Below are 18,255 nucleotides of genomic sequence, written 5' to 3'. Positions count from 1 at the left end.
CAACATCCAGTTATACAGTTTTCTTTTAAAATTATTGATGGACACATCCTGTGCAGAGAATGGTAATTTATTAAAAATATATTATACTATTTACTTTGTGAGTTACCCTTTTTCACAAGTCTAATGTCTTGGTACACCAGTATTACTCTTATTACGAGTATTGTGTTGATGGAAGTTTTCCTTGATGGTAAATTTATTCAGATGGTTTTAAACATAGAATGGACATAGGATGAATGTCCCCACAATAGCAGCCCATATGAAATATGGGACTGGAAAAGTCCAAAATATGCCATTCTCAAATAGTCTGCTGTTACTAATTCCCTCAATTTCCACATAAGATATGAGACCCGTGATACCTTTTTACAGATATGATTGACATGTACTTCCCAGTTTAATTTGGTATCAATATAAATACCAAGTAGTTTGACTGACTGAATTTCTATATTATTGGACAATCCTAATATGTTGGTTTTTATTCTCATTGCAGAGTAGTTTATTAGATGAAAAGCATTTCGCTGCAATCCTAAGAGCTTCTTGTGACATCTCTTGCAGATTTAATACGTCCTGATGCATGTTGATTAGTGTTGTCATTTGCATATGATACAACTGATTGTGACATAACATTTTGTTGTAGGTCATTAACAGCAACATTAAAGAGAAATCGGCCAAGTACAGATCCTTGTGGAATGCCTGTCATAAAGTCTTTCAGTGTGGAATGTCTATTTCTAATTGCAACAAACTGGCATCTGTTACTTAAATACATCTTAATTACATCCAAAGTGTGACTATTTATGCCATAATACTGAAGTTTTCCCAACAAAATGTCATGATCTGTACAGTCAAATGCTTTACTCAAATCTCATAAATCCAGAGAAACCATTTTCCTATTTTCAAAGGCTGTTAAAGTGTGATTAACAATTTCCAGAAACGCAGAGGTAGTACTTTTACCCTGTCGGAATCCATATTGATTACTAGACAACAGGGCGTGAGTTTCAAAGTAGTTACTAAGTTGACTATAAATAACCGATTCAATTATTTTATATATTATGGGAACAACTGTGACTGCACGGTAATTTTGGGGAAGATGTTTGTCACCACTTTTGAAGACTGGAATACCTTTTTTTTTTTTTTTTTTTTTTTTTTCAAGATGGCATCAGCGAAGGATGTAAGTGAAGATAGCTCCCGGTTCTCTTGCGAAATAATCGGGAATAAGTGTGGTGTAAACAAGAAGCGAGTGAAGAGTGGTATCCAGTGTGAAAAGTGTTAAATTTGATACCATTTTGAGTGTATATGTAGTGCTGGTTTTGCTAAGAATGAAGATACTTGGACCTGTGTGAGCTGTGGCGAGGGCAATTTGAATAGCGGTACCGGTAACAAACCTAGGCCTACAACGGTCAACGAATCGCTGGCGTCTCATTCCTTTTAGGATGGAGGTAATGATAATGTACTTGTAATTCTCTCTTTATTGCAACAGAATTTACGAGCATTAAAAGCGGAGAATGAGATTTTAAAGGAGAAGATACGTTTACTGGAATCAAAAGTACCGGTGCCGGTAAACACTCAGAACGCAGGTGGCTCCGTGAATTCTAGTGCGTGGTGTCAAGTTGCTTCAGATTCTAGGAGGAAAAGTGTACAGTTAAATAAGGACAACTTTGTAACTGATACCAAAAATAGATTTTCAGCCTTGAGGGAAGTAAGCGATACGCAAGGACTTATTCGTATGGGAAGCAGTCAAACGTATAGCGCAAACACCGTTACGAGAAGCTGCAAAGTTAGGTCTAAAATCCCACACAGTGCACCGGCAAAATTGTCAAACATTCTTATATCTGGTGATAGCCAGGCGAGGGGAATTGCGAAGGAAATGAACAATGAAGATATTGCAGCATCGGAAGTCATCTATCCTGGGGCCCAAATCAAGAAGGTATTGGAAAACACGGAGAAAATACATACATATATTATCATTATAGACTGTTATGCCTTTCAGCGGTCAGTCTGCAAGCCTCTGAGAATTTACTAAACGTCGCCACAATCCTTGATTTGCAACTAGTGTTGTGGCCTCATTTAGTTCTATACCTCTTATCTTTAAATCAATCAATCAATCAATCAATACTGATCTGCATTTAGGGCAGCCGCCCAGGTGGCAGATTCCCTATCTGTTGCTTTCCTAGCCTTTTCCGAAATGATTTCAAAGAAATTGGAAATTTATTGAACATCTCCCTTGGTAAGTTATTCCAATCCCTAACTCCCCTTCCTATAAATGAATATTTGCCCCAGTTTGTCCTCTTGAATTCCAACTTTATCTTCATATTGTGATCTTTCCTACTTTTATAAACGCCATTCAAACTTATTCGTCTACTAATGTCATTCCACGCCATCTCTCCGCTGACAGCTCGGAACATACCACTTAGTCGAACAGCTCTTCTTCTTTCTCTCAATTATTCCCAACCCAAACATTGCAACATTTTTGTAACGCTACTCTTTTGTCGGAAATCACCCAGAACAAATCGAGCTGCTTTTCTTTGGATTTTTTCCAGTTTAATCACTCTTATCTCTATTACACCGTAGTCACCCTCTCATACTTCCTTTTAACGCGAATCACCCTCTTATAATTACCAGCCTATATAAATTCCACATTTCAATTTCTAATCCGTCTCCTCAATTACTCTTCGAATTGAGTAATTTGATTACTCACAATCAAATTCCACACTTAAATTCCAATCTCGCCGCTAGATGGAACTTTATTCATTACATTCCTAACCCAATCAATCAATCAATCAATCAATCAATCAATCAATCAATCAATCAATACTGCGGCCAGTGTCCAGTATTCGGGTGATAGTATGTTCGAACCCCACTGTCGGCAGCCCTGAAAGTGGTTTTCCGTGGTTTCCCATTTTCACACCAGGCAAATGCTGGGGCTGTACCTTATTTAAGGCCACGGCCGCTTCCTTCCCACTCCCAGCCCTTCCCTGTCCCATCGTCGCCATAAGACCTATCTGTGTCAGCGCGACGTAAAGCAACTGGCAAAAAGAAACCGGGTCTAACCATCGTTGTCTTGGTCTACCTCTTCTTCTCTTACCATCCATAGCAGAGTCCATTATTCTCGTAGGTAACCTATTGTCCTCATTCGCCTCGCATGACCCCACCACCGAAGCCGGTTTATGCGTACAGCTTCATCCATAGAGTTCATTCCTAAATAAGCCTTTATCTCCTCATTCTGGGTACCCTCCTGCCATTGTTCCCACCTGTTTGTACCAGCAGTCATTCTTGCTACTTTCATGTCTGTTACTTCTGACTTATGAATAAGATATCCTGAGTCCACCCAGCTTTCGCTCCCGTAACGCAAAGTTGGTCTGAAAACAGACCGATGTAAAGATAGTTTCGTCTGGGAGCTGACTTCCTTCTGACAGAATACTGCTGATCGCAACTGCGAGCTCACTGCATTAGCTTTACTACACCTTGATTCAATCTCACTTACTATATTACCATCCTGGGAGAACACACAACCTAAATACTTGAAATTATCAACCTGTTCTAGCTTTGTATCACCAATCTGACATTCAGTTCTGTTAAATTTCTTACCTACTTACATCAATTTAGTCTTCGAGAGGCTAATTTTCATACCATACTCATTGCACCTATTTTCAAGTTCCAGGATATTAGACTGCAGGCTTTCGGCACAGTCTGCCATTAAGACCAAGTCGTCAGCATAGGCCAGACTGCTCACTATATTTCCATCTAACTGAATCCCTCCCTGCCATTTTATACCTGTCAACAGATGATCCATGTAAACTACAAACAGCAAAGGTGAAAGATTACAGCCTTGTCTAACCACTGTAAGTACCCTGAACCAGGAACTCATTCTACCATCAATTCTCACTGAAGCCCAATTGTCAACATAAATTCCTTTGATTGATTTTAATAATCTACCTTTAATTCCATAGTCCCCCAGTATAGTGAACAACTTTTCCCTCGGTACCCTGTCATATGCTTTCTCTAGATCTACGAAACATAAACACAACTGCCTATTCCTCTCGTAGCATTTTTCAATTACCTGGCGCATACTGAAAATCTGATCCTGACATCCTCTCTGTGGTCTGAAACCACACTGGTTTTCATCCAACTTCCTCTCAACGACTGATTGCACCCTCCCTTCCAAGATGCCAGTGAATACTTTGCCTGGTATACTAATCAATGAGATACCTCGATAGTTGTTGCAATCTTTCCTGTTCCCTTGCTTAAATTAGGTGCAATTACTGCTTTTGTCCAATCTGAAGGTACCATACCAACACTCCAAGCTAATCTTACTATTCTATGAAGCCATTTCATCCCTGCCTTCCCACTATACTTCACCATTTCAGGTCTAAATTCATCTATTCCTGCTGCCTTATGACAATGGAGTTTATTTACCATCCTTTCCACTTCCTCAAGCATAATTTCACCAACATCATTTTCCTCCTCCCCATGAGCTTGGCTGTTTGCAACACCACCAGGATGATTTCCTTTTACATTGAGAAGATGTTCAAAATATTCCCTCCACCTCTCCAGTGATTCCGTGGGATCTATTATGAGTTCACCTGAATTACTCAAAACACTGTTCATTTCCTTTTTTCCCTCCCTTCCTAAGATTCTTTATTACTGTCCAGAAAGACTTCCCTGCTGCTTGACCTAGCCTTTCCAGGTTATTACCAAAATCTTCCCATGACTTCTTTTTGGATTGAACAACTATTTGTTTCGCTCTGTTTCTTTCATCTACGTACAAATCCCTGTCTGTCTCGGCCCTTGTTTGGAGCCATTTCTGATAAGCCTTCTTTTTACGTTTACAGGCTGCTCTCACTTCATCATTCCACCAAGATGTTTGCCTTTTCCCATCTTTACACACAGTTGTTCCTAGGCATTCCCTTGTTGTTTCTGCTATAGCATCCCTGTATGCCACTCATTCACTTTCTATATCCTGAACCTGCTTACTGTCTACTGTTCGAAATTTCTCACTAATCATATCCGTGTACTTCTGTCTAATTTGCTCGTCCTGGAGATTTTCTGCCCTTATTCGTTTGCAGACAGATTTCACTTTCTCTACCGTAGGCCTAGAGATACTTAGTTCACTACAGATCAGATAGTGTCTGTATCATCAAAAAATCCGCGAAAAACTCGAACATTCCTAACAAATTTCCTGAATTCAAAGTCTGTTAAGATATAGTCTGTTAAGGATCTGGTACCCCTAGCCTCCCATATGTAGCAGTGAATAGCCTTATGCTTGAAAACTATATTCATAACAGCTAAACCCATACTAGCACAGAAGTCCAGCAAAACTTCCCATTCCTATTAGCTTCCATATCTTCCCCACATTTACCAATCACCCTTTCATATCCTTCAGTTCTATTCCCAACTCTCGCATTGAAATCACCCATTAGCACTATTCTATCCTTGCTGTTGACCCTGACCACGATGCCACTCAATGCTTCATAAAACTTGTCAACTTCATCCTCTTCTGCACTCTCACATGGTGAATACATGGACACAATTCTTGTCGTAATTTCTCCAACTGACAAATCTACCCACATCATTCGCTCATTTACGTGCCTAACAGAAACTAGGTTGCGTGCAATCGACCACTTACTAGGCCACTCAGCCGTTGCCCATGGTTCACGAACTAGGACGTGACTACAGTAACCCACAAACATGAAGCATTAAACACGGAGAAGGCAGCAAGAAATCTTGGAAGTCGTGATGCAGTAGTGATCATCGGCAGGACGAATGACGTAGCTCACAACGACGCTAAGAATGTAATTTCTCAACTTAAATGTACACTAGGTAAGCTGACTCACACCAACATCTTTGTAGTGAATGTGCCCCACAGGCATGATATGATTAGAGACTGATGTGTAAACATTGAAGTGGACAAAATTAATACAGATATGGTTAAAATTTGTAAACAATTTTGTAATACTGGTACTCAGGTAATTGAATGCAGCAGTTTTGAGGGACACTGTTACACAAAGCATGGGCTTCATCTAAACAATTCAGGTACATGAAAGATTGCAAATATTGTTCTAGATTTTATTAATCATAAGATATGTACTGTAAAAAAGGCAACTCCCTTGAGTTATAATACTGACCAGCAAAACTAGTAGAAAGAGCCAGTTGTACTTGAAGCTGGCTCAGTCAACTAGAAAGTGAAACTCCAGAAAGTAAGGAATTTCAAGTTACCCAATTGCAAGTCAAGTTTTAGGAAGGAAGGGGGTCTGAGATTGCTCTTGGTAAACTGTCAGGGTATAGTAAATGAACAATTCAAATTCGGTACATTGATGGAATCTTATGAGACTGATTTGGTGATAGGAGTGGAATCGTGGTTGAGAGAAGGGGTGGGTAGTAGAGAAGTATTAGCAGAGGGTATACAGTCTATCGTAGAGACTGAGGAGATAAAATGGGAGGGGGAGTGTTTATTCTGGTGAAGGAAACGTATTGTTCGCATGAATGGTTTACCAATGAAAGGGATGAAATATTAGGGATAAAATTAGTTTGTGATAATATGAAGGTGGGAATTACAGGAACATATAGGCTTAGAAGAGAGGAAAGAGACATGGAAATATTTGAGAAAATAATAGATTATACTCAAAAAAACAATAATAATGATGTGGTAATAATTGGGGGAGATCTAAATTTGCCTGAGGTTGAATCGAATGAAGCTGCAAGTGAAGCCCATGAACAGAAACTGGCAAATAAGTAATTTGGGAGGGAGGATATATTCAAGTAGTACAGGAACCGACTCGTCTCAATAACTTACTAGCTGTATTCTTGGTTAAACCATGGGAAATTGTTGATAACGGATGTAGGACTGGTACCAAAAAGGCTTAATAAGAGGATAACACAAGACAAGAAATTGTACAGAAAAACTAAAGTTGACGAATTTGGGACCTACCTTAAATCACAATTCAGTTGTTGGATAAGTGAAGGGAGTAATGTGGATACACTTTGAGATAAATTTAAAGGAATCATTTGGGAAGGGTAAAATGACCTCAGACCCTGTTTATTATACAAGGGAAAAAAGAAAATGTAGAATAGTAAACAGGAAAATCAGAGAGTGTAGGGAGAGTAGAGAAACTAGAAAACAGCTGATGAGGGAACTGAATAGAGTGAAAAGGGAATTATATGAATGGCATACTTCAAGAGGGTAATGACCACAAAGGGAAATGGGAAAAGCTGTATTCATATATCAGGAATCAAAAAGGAAAACTAATCCAAATTCCTACAGTGGTGGAAGAAGGGGGTGAACACTATTTAACAGATACTGAGAAAGCAACTCTATTTAGTAGGGAATTCAGAGATTCAGTAGAAGATTGTCAGGAGTTGGAAACTGAAACAGAAGATATAGAGGAAGAGACACATAGGGAAACAAGAAGCTTCTTATTCACAAATGAAGATATTTCAGAGAAATCCAACTGCTTCAGCAAGGAAAAGCAGTAGGAAGTGATCAAATTACTGGGGAGGTATTGAAGACAGTGGAGTGGTACATAGTGCCTTATCTAAAATTTCTCTTTGACTATGTCATAAATAATAGTGTAATACCAAAGGAATGGAAGGAATCTATAATAATACCAATTTATAAAGGAAAGGGTGATAAAAGGAAACAGGATAACTACAGACCAATCAGCCTGACCAGTATAGTTTGTAAAATACTGGAGAGTTTAATAGCAGAGTACATCAGAGGGATATGTGATGATAAAAATTGGTTCATGAGGAGCCAGTATGGATTCAGAAAGAGATATTCTTGTGAGGCACAACTAGTGGGATTTCAGCAAGACATATCACATCTGTTGGATTCGGGAGGCCAGTTAGGTTGCATAGCCATAAATCTTTCCAAAGCCTTTGATAGAGTGGAACATGGAATATTATTAAAGAAATTGGAGGGAATAGGATTGGACGTAAGGGTTACATGTTGGATAAAAAATTTCTAAATTCATGGGTTCAGAAAGTCAAAGTAGGAAATAATGTATCAAAAGAAGAGAAAGTTTGGAAGGGACTTGCACAGGGTAGTAAAATTGGTCCATTACTTTTCTTAATATACGCAAATGGTTAAGGGAATAATGTAACATCACAAATAAGATTGTATGCAGATGACAATTGTTTATGGAGAAATGAATAACATTGAGGATTGTTCAGAATTACAAAGGGACCTTGAGAGTATCCAACAATGGGTTGAAGAAAATAATATGAAGGTTAATGGAGGCAAATCAACTGTTACAACATTTATAAATGGGAGTTTTAAAACTGAATTTGAATATACTCTGGATGAGGTAGTTATCCCAAAAGATGGCAAGTGCAAATACTTAGGTGTGAGATTTGAAAGTAATTTGCACTGGAAGGGTCATGTGGATGACATTGTTGGGAAGGCATACAGATCGTTACATGTCATAATGAGGCTACTTAAAGGATGCAACTAAGAATTAAAGAAGTAAAGTTACTTAAGTATGGTTCGTCCATTATTGGAATATGCAAACAGTGTTTGGGAACCTCACTAACAATACCCAATATAAGAAATAGTGTGCAGAGGAAAGCAGCAAATTTGTGACAGGGGATTCAGGAGAAAGAGTAGTGTATTAGAAATGTTAAAGGAACTTGGGTAGGAAACTTTAAGTAAGAGAAGGGAGAAAACTAGACTTATAGGATTATATAGAGCCTATACAGGAGAAGCAGCATGGGGAGATATCCATGAGAGGCTTCAGTTGGAAAATAATTATATCGGCAGGACTGACCACAAGTATAAAATTAGAAGTAATTTTAGCAGAAGCAATTGGGGTAAATTTTCATTCATTGGGAAGCGCGTGAAGGAGTGGAACAGTTTACCAGGGGTAGTGTTTGATCCTTTTCCAACATCTGTACAGATATTCAAGAAGAGAATAAACAGCAACAGAGAAAATAAATGTTAGCGGGCATTCGACCAGTGTAGGTTACTCTAAATAAGAAATGTATGTGAATAAATTGATTCCATCGCCTGGTCTAAGGAGTTTAGACAGCCGAAGTATGGGACTGCCTGTAGGGGTGAAATACAGTGGGGACTTCGAGGGCCCTGGGGCCGCTACGATAGCTGTGAAGGCCCTTCAGGAACTCTGAAAAGTGGTGGCAAAAGGGGCTCTGGTTAAGACGCAGCAGGTCGTTATGCTACTTAGGTTCCAAAATGGGTAAAAAGTAAATAAGTAAATAAATGCAATGTAAATGTTAATCTTATACCAGTTGTATAGTATTATTTGAAGTAATTCCACATGCTGCATATGAGTTGACTATTTTTGTAAGTACAGGAGATATTATAAGTAGAATTTTGTAAACAATATAAATTTATTAAGGATGAGCTGTGTGTTTAATAGAAAAAATTGTTAGCGTAAATTGTATAATATTGTATTCTAAGAAAATTTACTTCTTCTCTTGTTAATTTAAAATTTAGTGCTTGACAATAATGTAGTTTAGTGTACCATTTGCCACCGAGGTAGACACCTCATTTGCAAATAAAGAGATTTATTTGATTTTGAACTTTTGAAATTTTAAGCATATTCGGAAAAAACCCAATCTTTAAACATTTATTTATACTAAATGCTAGTGGTTTACAAATCAGATGTATTGTTTGTTTAATAATGTAATAGGACAGCCAATAGCAGTCCATACTTTTAGAATTAGATAATTTTGAGACTGTCTTTATGATTTCATTTGACGTAATGTCAACTCATTGGAAAGTATGTCCCTCTAATTGATGTGGACCAGGCCCAATGTGAGTAGATGTATGTTGGATTAACTTTATCACCTATTTCTTTCACTGTGTTCAAAAAGTAATCATTCATAGTATCTGGATTCAGTAATATATCATGTGTATGATTATGAGTATTCTCGTGCGCTATAATTGTCAGGTTGTTAGTTTCACAAATAGGAAAAGTCCTTAGTGGTATGTCTCAGTTTACAGAAGGAGTATATTTATTACCCCACCTATTCAATACAACACTACTATTCCTTAATGTTGTAAGTTATAACTACTATTCCTTAGTGTTATTACCTTAAGAAATCACAGTTCAATTTTTATAAATTATAAATGTCAATGTCCTCTAAACAATGTTTGTTTTAAGATGAAATAAGTATCCAGTATTCGGGAGATCATGGGTTCGAACCCCACTGTTGGTAGCCCTGAAAATTGTTTTCCGTGTTTTCCCATTTTCACACCAGGCAAATGCTGGGGCTTTACCTCAATTAAGGCCACGGCTGCTTCCTTCCCACTCCTAGCCCTTCCCTGTCCCATCGTCGCCATAAGACCTCTCTGTGTCGGTGCGACGTAAAGCAACTTGCAAAAAAAAAAAAAAAAAAAAAAAAAAAAAAAAGATTAAATAAGGCTGATCATGCCCAATAAAAGAAGGGCAAACATGTCCCCATAAAATTTAGAATTTCTATGTTTATTTAACCACATAACGTGGTATTAATTGTATTGAATAGGTGGGGTAATAAATATACTCCTTTTGTAAACTAAGTGAGATCGCTGTTTTCAATAAGGAACAAAAATGAGAGTGATGGTTTGTAAATAAGTGGTATATTCCGAGCTGTCAGTGGAGATATGGCATGGAATGACATCAGTAGACGAATGAGTTTGAGTGGTGTCTTTAAAAGTAGGGAAGATCACAGTATGAAGATAAAGTTGGAATTGAAGAGAATAAATTGGGGCAAATATTCGTTTATAGGAAGGGGAGTTAGGGATTGGAATAACTTACCAAGGGAGATGTTCAATAAATTTCCAACTTTTTTGCAATCATTTAAGAAAAGGCTAGGAAAACAACACACAGGGAATCTGCCACATGGGTGACTGCCCTAAATGCAGGTCAGTAGTGATTGATTGATTGATTGATTGATTGATTGATTGATTGATTGATTGATTGATTGATTGATTGATTGATTGATTGATTGAATGTATTCATAACTACTGATCTCACATTAGCACAGAAGTCCAGTAAACACTTCCCATTCCTATTAACTTCTTTATCTTCCTCCACATTTGCCCATCACCTTTTCATATACTTCAGTTCTATTTCCAACTCATCAATTGATATCGTCCATTAGTACTACCCTGGCTGCGATGTCAGTGTTTCATACAAAATTTTGTCAACTTCATCCTCATCTGCACTTTCACATGCTGAATAGACTGAGATAGTTCTTGTCCTAATTCCTCCAACTTCTAAATATACCCACATCATTTGCTCATTTATTTGCCTTACAAGAACTGTGTTACACGCAGTAGTATTCCTCGTGAACAGTCCTACCCACACTCTGCCCTTCCCTTTTTTAACACCTGTTAAGAATACTTTATAACTTCCTACCTCTTCCTTGTTATCTTCCCTTACCTGAATATCATTTACTCCTAACACATCCAGGCTCATCCTTTTCGCTGACTAAGCCAGTTCTACTTTCTTTCTTTGTTTCTTTCTTCCATAAGTCCATTAATATTGATAGCTCCCATCGAATTCCGTTTTGTTCGCCAAGTTGTTTGCAAGGAGTCCCACGCCTTTCAAACCGAATTGGTTCTGTGTTACTCCCTTAGGTGTGAGGCCTGCGTAAAACGTTCTGAGTTCAGTAAATTTTGTGAAGCAGGATACTACCCTTCTTACACACAGTCCCAGTGAGAATTTCTTGTCTTAACAGGTTAGGAATCACCAGTGGTTTGTATAGTTCTAGCCGCCTGGCCACAAGGGGGGCCATGACTCAGAATATGTCCAAGATGCCTACTCCTATTCCATAGCAACTGGTATTCCTACTCTCAGGACCAGTTGATAGGCCACTCAGCCGATACCTATAGTTGAACTAGGACAGGACTACAGTAACTCACACCATGAACTGCAACAAAAAAATATGATCGCTTAGGGTGTCGTACTAGATTTTGATGTGTCATGTTGTGATAATTCTTCCATTATTCACCATTTAATTACATCTGATTTATTACTGTCGGCCGAATGACTCTGACAGTAGAAGCACTTGCCTTTTGAGTACAAGTAGGTAAATTCAGTCCTTGCTTAGTCTGGTGGTGTTTGAAGGTGCTCAAATAGGCTAGCCTAATATTAATAGATTTACTGGCACGCCAAAGGACTCTTGTGAGTCAAAATTCTGGCATATCAGCATCTAAAAAAAACAACATAAAAAGTGGTTAATGGGACATAAAATTATTATTAGATTGCATATTGATGTTATATTTTCACTGCTGATTTCTTACCAGGGCAACTATTGTTTTAATCCCAATCATTGCAGATGTGATTTTCAGAGCAGAAGATCTCTTGTTCTGGTGATTTGGATTCTAGGTAAAACTGTACATTTTGTGGCTGTTGCATAAAACTTTGGAGTTGTGATCACTAATTCTTTTGAACAGTGTAATATGTCACTGTACTTTTCTATTTTATTTTCATATTTTAAATAAAAGATATTTGATCAGTTAGAGTCTTTTAGTGTTGATAGTTTCACTTCATTTTCTTCATACCAGGACAAATGATTGCAGTTAAGCTCATATCAAGACAGAAACACCTTATATCTCTGATAAGCGAAGGAAATGGCACTAAATTATCTCACCCCAACATCGTGAAAATTCTGAAAGTTGTTAACAGTGAAGGAAGTTACGGCATGGTGCTAATGGAAAGAAATGTTGGCATTAACTTGGAAGAACTTCTTCAAGATTCTTCATTTCATTGGAACATGGAACAGAAGCTCAAGTAAGTCAGATTTTCTCAACAAAGAGAGTAACATTTATCATTCTTAGTAGTAGTAGTTCCATATATCGGTCTGATGCAATCATCCACACTATTCTATCTTATGCTGTCCTCGTCACATTTGTGTAACTTTTACAATCTATATTTACTATGTATGTATGTCCAGCCCTTGTCCCATTCCTCTACGGGGGCTAGAATGAAGTGAGATGAATCTTTGTAGCAAATTTTTATGACTGGATGCCCTTCCTGACATCAACCTCACCAGGCGAGTTGGCCGTGCAGTTAGGAGCACGCAGCTGTGAGCTTGCATCCGGGAGATAGTGGGTTTGAATCCCACTGTTGGCAGTTTTGAAGATGATTTTCCGTGGTTTCCCATTTTCACACCAGGCAAATGCTGGGGCTGTACATTATTTAAGGCCACGGCCGCTTCCCCCCTAGGCCTTTCCTGTCCCATCGTCGTCGTAAGACCTATCTGTGTCGGTGCGACGTAAAGCAAAAAATCAACTAAAAACGTCAACCTCAACACGGAAGTTAATGAGATGAAAGTATTGACATATGATAGTAGTAAGGGAGAGGGTGAAACCCAATGCCAGTACATAACCTACTCCTATTGAATAACGTCCCCATCCGACAGACAAATTGCCATCAACAGAGTCATATGCCCTCACTCCATATGAGCACTGCAGAGAGGTTTGGAATTTAATCCAGGCTTTTGGCACGCAATCTAGTGATTATAAATTGTATACCACCACTTCCCCTACCCTTAGGGCCAACATTCTTGTGGTGACCATTTTTCGACTAGTGGGACTCGATTACATGTTATAAACCTCATTTTAGGTCCGTATTGAAAACTTAACAGTTCAACAATGACAAAGGTGTTTTAATTTATTCCACCTATTCAATACTTATATTATCACGTATAGTTGTTACATAATTAAATTCTTAGTTACATGGGACATGTTTCGCCCTCAATTAAGGGCATCTTCAGCCTAAATACAATAATCAAAAATACAACTAAATTAAAAGTGGACGTTAAATACAATCATCAAAAATACAACTAAAATAAAAAGTGGAAGTTAAAAGTTTAGTCTGTTCTTAAAATTCAGAACAATAAAATTGTGAAAAATGATAAAATAAAAAGATGCTAATGGAAAACTGTCTTATGATTAAACTATAATCTTGTCAGAGACTAAAACTTCTATTAAAATTCGAATTAAAACAGTTCATATAAAATATTGGAAAATCAAAGTGGTAGTAATAAAAAGCCAACGACATGAGGGCGTGTACACAAGCATAAACTTGATTGTCATGAATACAATCTTTTCAAGGCCGTTGATGAAATTCGTAGTAAGTAAGGCAGAAGCATCTATTGAAAAATTGTAAGAGGCCGTTAGCACCGGTAGGTAATAAAATGGCTGAATCCTTGCCAGAAAATGTCAACAGACTTAGAGCCAACAGACGGGCAGCAACCAACTCAACAGTAGTTAAGAAATAACAACTTCCACTTACATAAAACTTATTTCTGCATCTGTTGACATTTTCTGGCAAGGATTCAGCCATTTTATTACCTACCGGTGCTAACGGCCTCTTACAATTTTTCAATAGATGCTTCTGCCTTACTTACTACGAATTTCATCAACGGCCTTGAAAAGATTGTATTCATGACAATCAAGTTTATGCTTGTGTACACGCCCTCATGTCGTTGGCTTTTTATTACTACCACTTTGATTTTCCAATATTTTATATGAACTGTTTTAATTCGAATTTTAATAGAAGTTTTAGTCTCTGACAAGATTATAGTTTAATCATAAGACAGTTTTCCATTAGCATCTTTTTATTTTATCATTTTTCACAATTTTATTGTTCTGAATTTTAAGAACAGACTAAACTTTTAACTTCCACTTTTTATTTTAGTTGTATTTTTGATGATTGTATTTAACGTCCACTTTTAATTTAGTTGTATTTTTGATTATTGTATTTAGGCTGAAGATGCCCTTAATTGAGGGCGAAACATGTCCCATGTAACTAAGAATTTAATTATGTAACAACTATACGTGATAATATAAGTATTGAATAGGTGGAATAAATTAAAACACCTTTGTCATTGTTGAACTAGTGGGACTCGAACCGGCTAACCATGGTGTCAGACCGTATAGACCTCAACACGTTAACGATCATGGCCACCAGGCGGGCTACAATCTATATTTACTGTAACCTGTTATATTCATGTCTTGTTATCCCCCACTATTCTTACCTGCTACAGTGCCCTCCAAAGCCAAGTGAACGAATCTTATCAGTCTATATTTCTCCTGGTCGAATTTTTTCTAATCATTCGCTCTCACTAATTTGATTCCATAACTCTTAATTTGTGATCTGTTCTACATTTTCCACATTAAACTTTTTTTATAAAACCACATTTCCAATTCTTCTATTCTTCCTTCAGCACCGGATATTCCATACAATCCCAAGTAATACATGTACTTTCAGTGCAACATACATATGTAGGTACATAACATACATACATAAAATCTCTTAGGCTTTTCAGTCTTCATCCTGTAAGCCTTTTCAAATTGACAAAATGCCACAACAATCCTCTATTTGCAACTAGTTCCATGGTCATGTTTGGTTCTATACCTCCTTATATTTAAATCATTAGAAATTATGAAGCTTCATGAATCGAGTTAATTCCTAACTTAGCCTTTATCTCACCATTCCATATACCCTCCTGGCATATTCCCACCTGTTTGTACCAGTGATTTTTCTCACTACTTTCATGTATTTTACTTCTAACTTATGAATAAGATATTCTGAATCCACCCAGCTCTCCCCCCCCTAAAGCAAAGTTGCTCTGGAAAAAGATAAGTGTAAAGATAGTTTCGTACGGGAGCTGACTTCTTGTATACAGAATATTGTTGACCGCAACTGCAAACTTACTGCATTAGCTTCACTGCATCTTGATTCAATCTCACTATACTACCATTGTGGGAGAATACTTGAAATTATGTATGTGTTCCAGTTGTGTATTCCCAACCTAGCATTGTTATGTTAGGTCTTCACTACTGGCATCACTTTAGTCTTGGAAAGGCTAATTTTGATATCATACTCATTGCAGCTATTTTCAAGTTCTAAGACATTAGATTGCAGGCTTTTAGTACAGTCTGTCATTAAGACCAAGTTATTGGCATAGACCAAACTGCTTACTGCTTTCCACCTAACTGAATCCTTCCCTGTCACTTTATGCCTTTCAGTAGATGATCGATGTAAACTATGACCAACAAAAGTGTAAGATTACACCTTTGTCTAATCCCTGTAAGTACGTTTAACAAAGAACTCATTCTACCATCAATTCTCGCCGCAGCCCAATTGTCAATATAACTGCCTTTGATTGCTTTTAGTAATCTTTCCTTAGTCCCATAGTCTCCCAATACGGCTAATATCTTAACCCTTGGTACTCTGTTATTTGCCTTCTCTAGATTTATGAAATATAAAGAAAACTGTCTATTCCTCTCATAGCATTTTCCATTTATCTGGCGCATACAGAAAATCTGATTCTGACAGCCCCTCTGTAGTGTGAAATGACAGTGGCTTTCATCCAACTTACTCCCAAACACTGTTCACACCCCCTCTTCCAAAATGCCAGTAAACACCTGGCCTGGTATACTGATCAATGAAATATCTGGATAGTTGTTGCAATCGTTACTGCTTCCTTACTTTTAGGTAGGTAACCTTACTACCATTCCATGCTAATCTTACTATTCTATGATGCCATCTCGTCCCTGCCTTCCCACTATATTTCACTATTTCAGGTCTCATTTCATCGAATCCTGTTGCTTTATGACAATGGAGTTTATTTACCATACTTTTTACTTCCTCAAGCATAATTTCACTAACAGCATTGTCCTCCTTCCCATGAGCTTGGTTGTTTGTGATGTTAACTGGAAGATTTCCTTTCACATTGAGAAGATTTTTGAAATATTCCTTCCACCTGTCCAGTGATTCTCTGGGATCTATTATCAGTTTATCTGAGTTAAGTAAAACACTATTCATTTCCATTTTCCCACCTTTTCTATGTTTATCACTGTCCAGAAAGGTTTCTGCTGCTTGACCTAGGCTATCCAGTTTATTACTATCTTGTCATGACTTCTTCTTGGATTCAACAATATTATTTGTTTCGTTCTGTTTCTTTCACTTACATACAGTTCCCTGTCTGGATCTGTCCTCGTTTGGAGCCATTTCTGATACGCCTTCTGTTTAGGTTTACAAGCTGCTCTCACTTTAAAGTTCAATTTTCAATGTTCAATTTTTTTTGTTTATTGTTTCACCTTTACATACTGTTTCTATTACTGCATTTCTGTATGCCACCCATTCTCTTTCTACATCCTGAACCTGCTTACTTTGTATCATAATGTAAATTATTGTTGTTGCTTGAGTTGTCAGTCCATAGACTGGTTTGATGCAGTTTTCCATGCCATGCCGTCCTGTGCTAACCTTTTATTTCTATGTAAGTACTACATCGCAGTGGCGTGGCTGCTGGGGTAAATAACTTTATATTAATATTTTCTAATTATTCCTTAAAACGCTTTTTAAAATGTTTAAAAAATTGCAAACATCTAAGCCAAGCCAAGTACAGCTGTCTCGACAATCTGCTCGCAGTACCGCAGTTCAGTTTCTCCAGCAAGCTGGGTTTCCTTTTCGGCGCAAAAGAGTGAAATTTAAGGTCGCTTGGTTGACGCGTGCACTTGAAGCTTCCTTGTCCTGGGAGCGGGGCGGAGCTGTGGGCCCTACCCAGACAAAAATTTACGGCGACAGGCCAGCTAGCTTGGGAAAGGTATGTTAGTTTTAATACTTGAAACTCGAAGTATTGAGTGCCACACACTAGAGCCTACAAGAAAAATATCAATATGTTAACAGTATAGCCACTTGCACATCACCTTCGTAATAAAAATAGAGCCAATTTATGAAATCAATTGTAGTATAGAAGAATATATTTTAGTCTTGCGTTTCAGCATTTTGAGCACTTCATTGATAGCACGTGTAGAGTATGTTTTCCAATACGTACATACATATAAAATCTCCAGGACGGGGAAATTAGACAGAAGTACATGGATATGATTAGTGAGAAGTTTCGAACAGTAGACAGTAAGCAGGTTCAGGATATAGAAAGTGAATGGATGGCATACAGGGATGCTGTAGTAGTAACAGCAAGGGAATGCCTAGGAACAACTGTGTGTAAAGATGGGAAAAGGCGAACATCTTGGTGGAATGATGAAGTGAGAGCAGCTTGTAAATGTAAAAAGAAGGCTTATCAGAAATGGCTCCAAACAAGGGCCGAGGCAGACAGGGAGTTGTACGTAGATGAAAGAAACAGAGCGAAACAAATAGTTGTTGAATCCAAAAAGAAGTCCTGGGAAGATTTTGGTAACAACCTGGAAAGGCTAGGTCAAGCAGCAGAAAAACCTTTCTGGACAGTAATTAAAGAATCTTAGGAAGGGAGGGAAAAAGGAAATGAACAGTGTTTTGAGTAATTCAGGTG

General features: G+C 37.8%; 1 protein-coding gene across 1 annotated transcript in view; it reads left to right on the top strand.

Annotated features, from left to right (window-relative positions):
- Mos (Mos oncogene) overlaps positions 1-18,255 on the top strand; it is a 164,023-nt gene that overhangs the window by 29,279 nt on the left and 116,489 nt on the right. The window contains exon 3 of the mRNA XM_067142329.2: positions 12,500-12,725. Within this exon, the coding sequence (XP_066998430.2) occupies positions 12,500-12,725 (226 nt within the window). The remainder of the gene's footprint in view (positions 1-12,499; positions 12,726-18,255) is intronic.

Source organism: Anabrus simplex, chromosome 2 (assembly GCF_040414725.1).
Source record: "Anabrus simplex isolate iqAnaSimp1 chromosome 2, ASM4041472v1, whole genome shotgun sequence".
NCBI lineage: Eukaryota > Metazoa > Arthropoda > Insecta > Orthoptera > Tettigoniidae > Anabrus > Anabrus simplex.
This window is presented reverse-complemented; position numbering and strand designations above follow the sequence as displayed.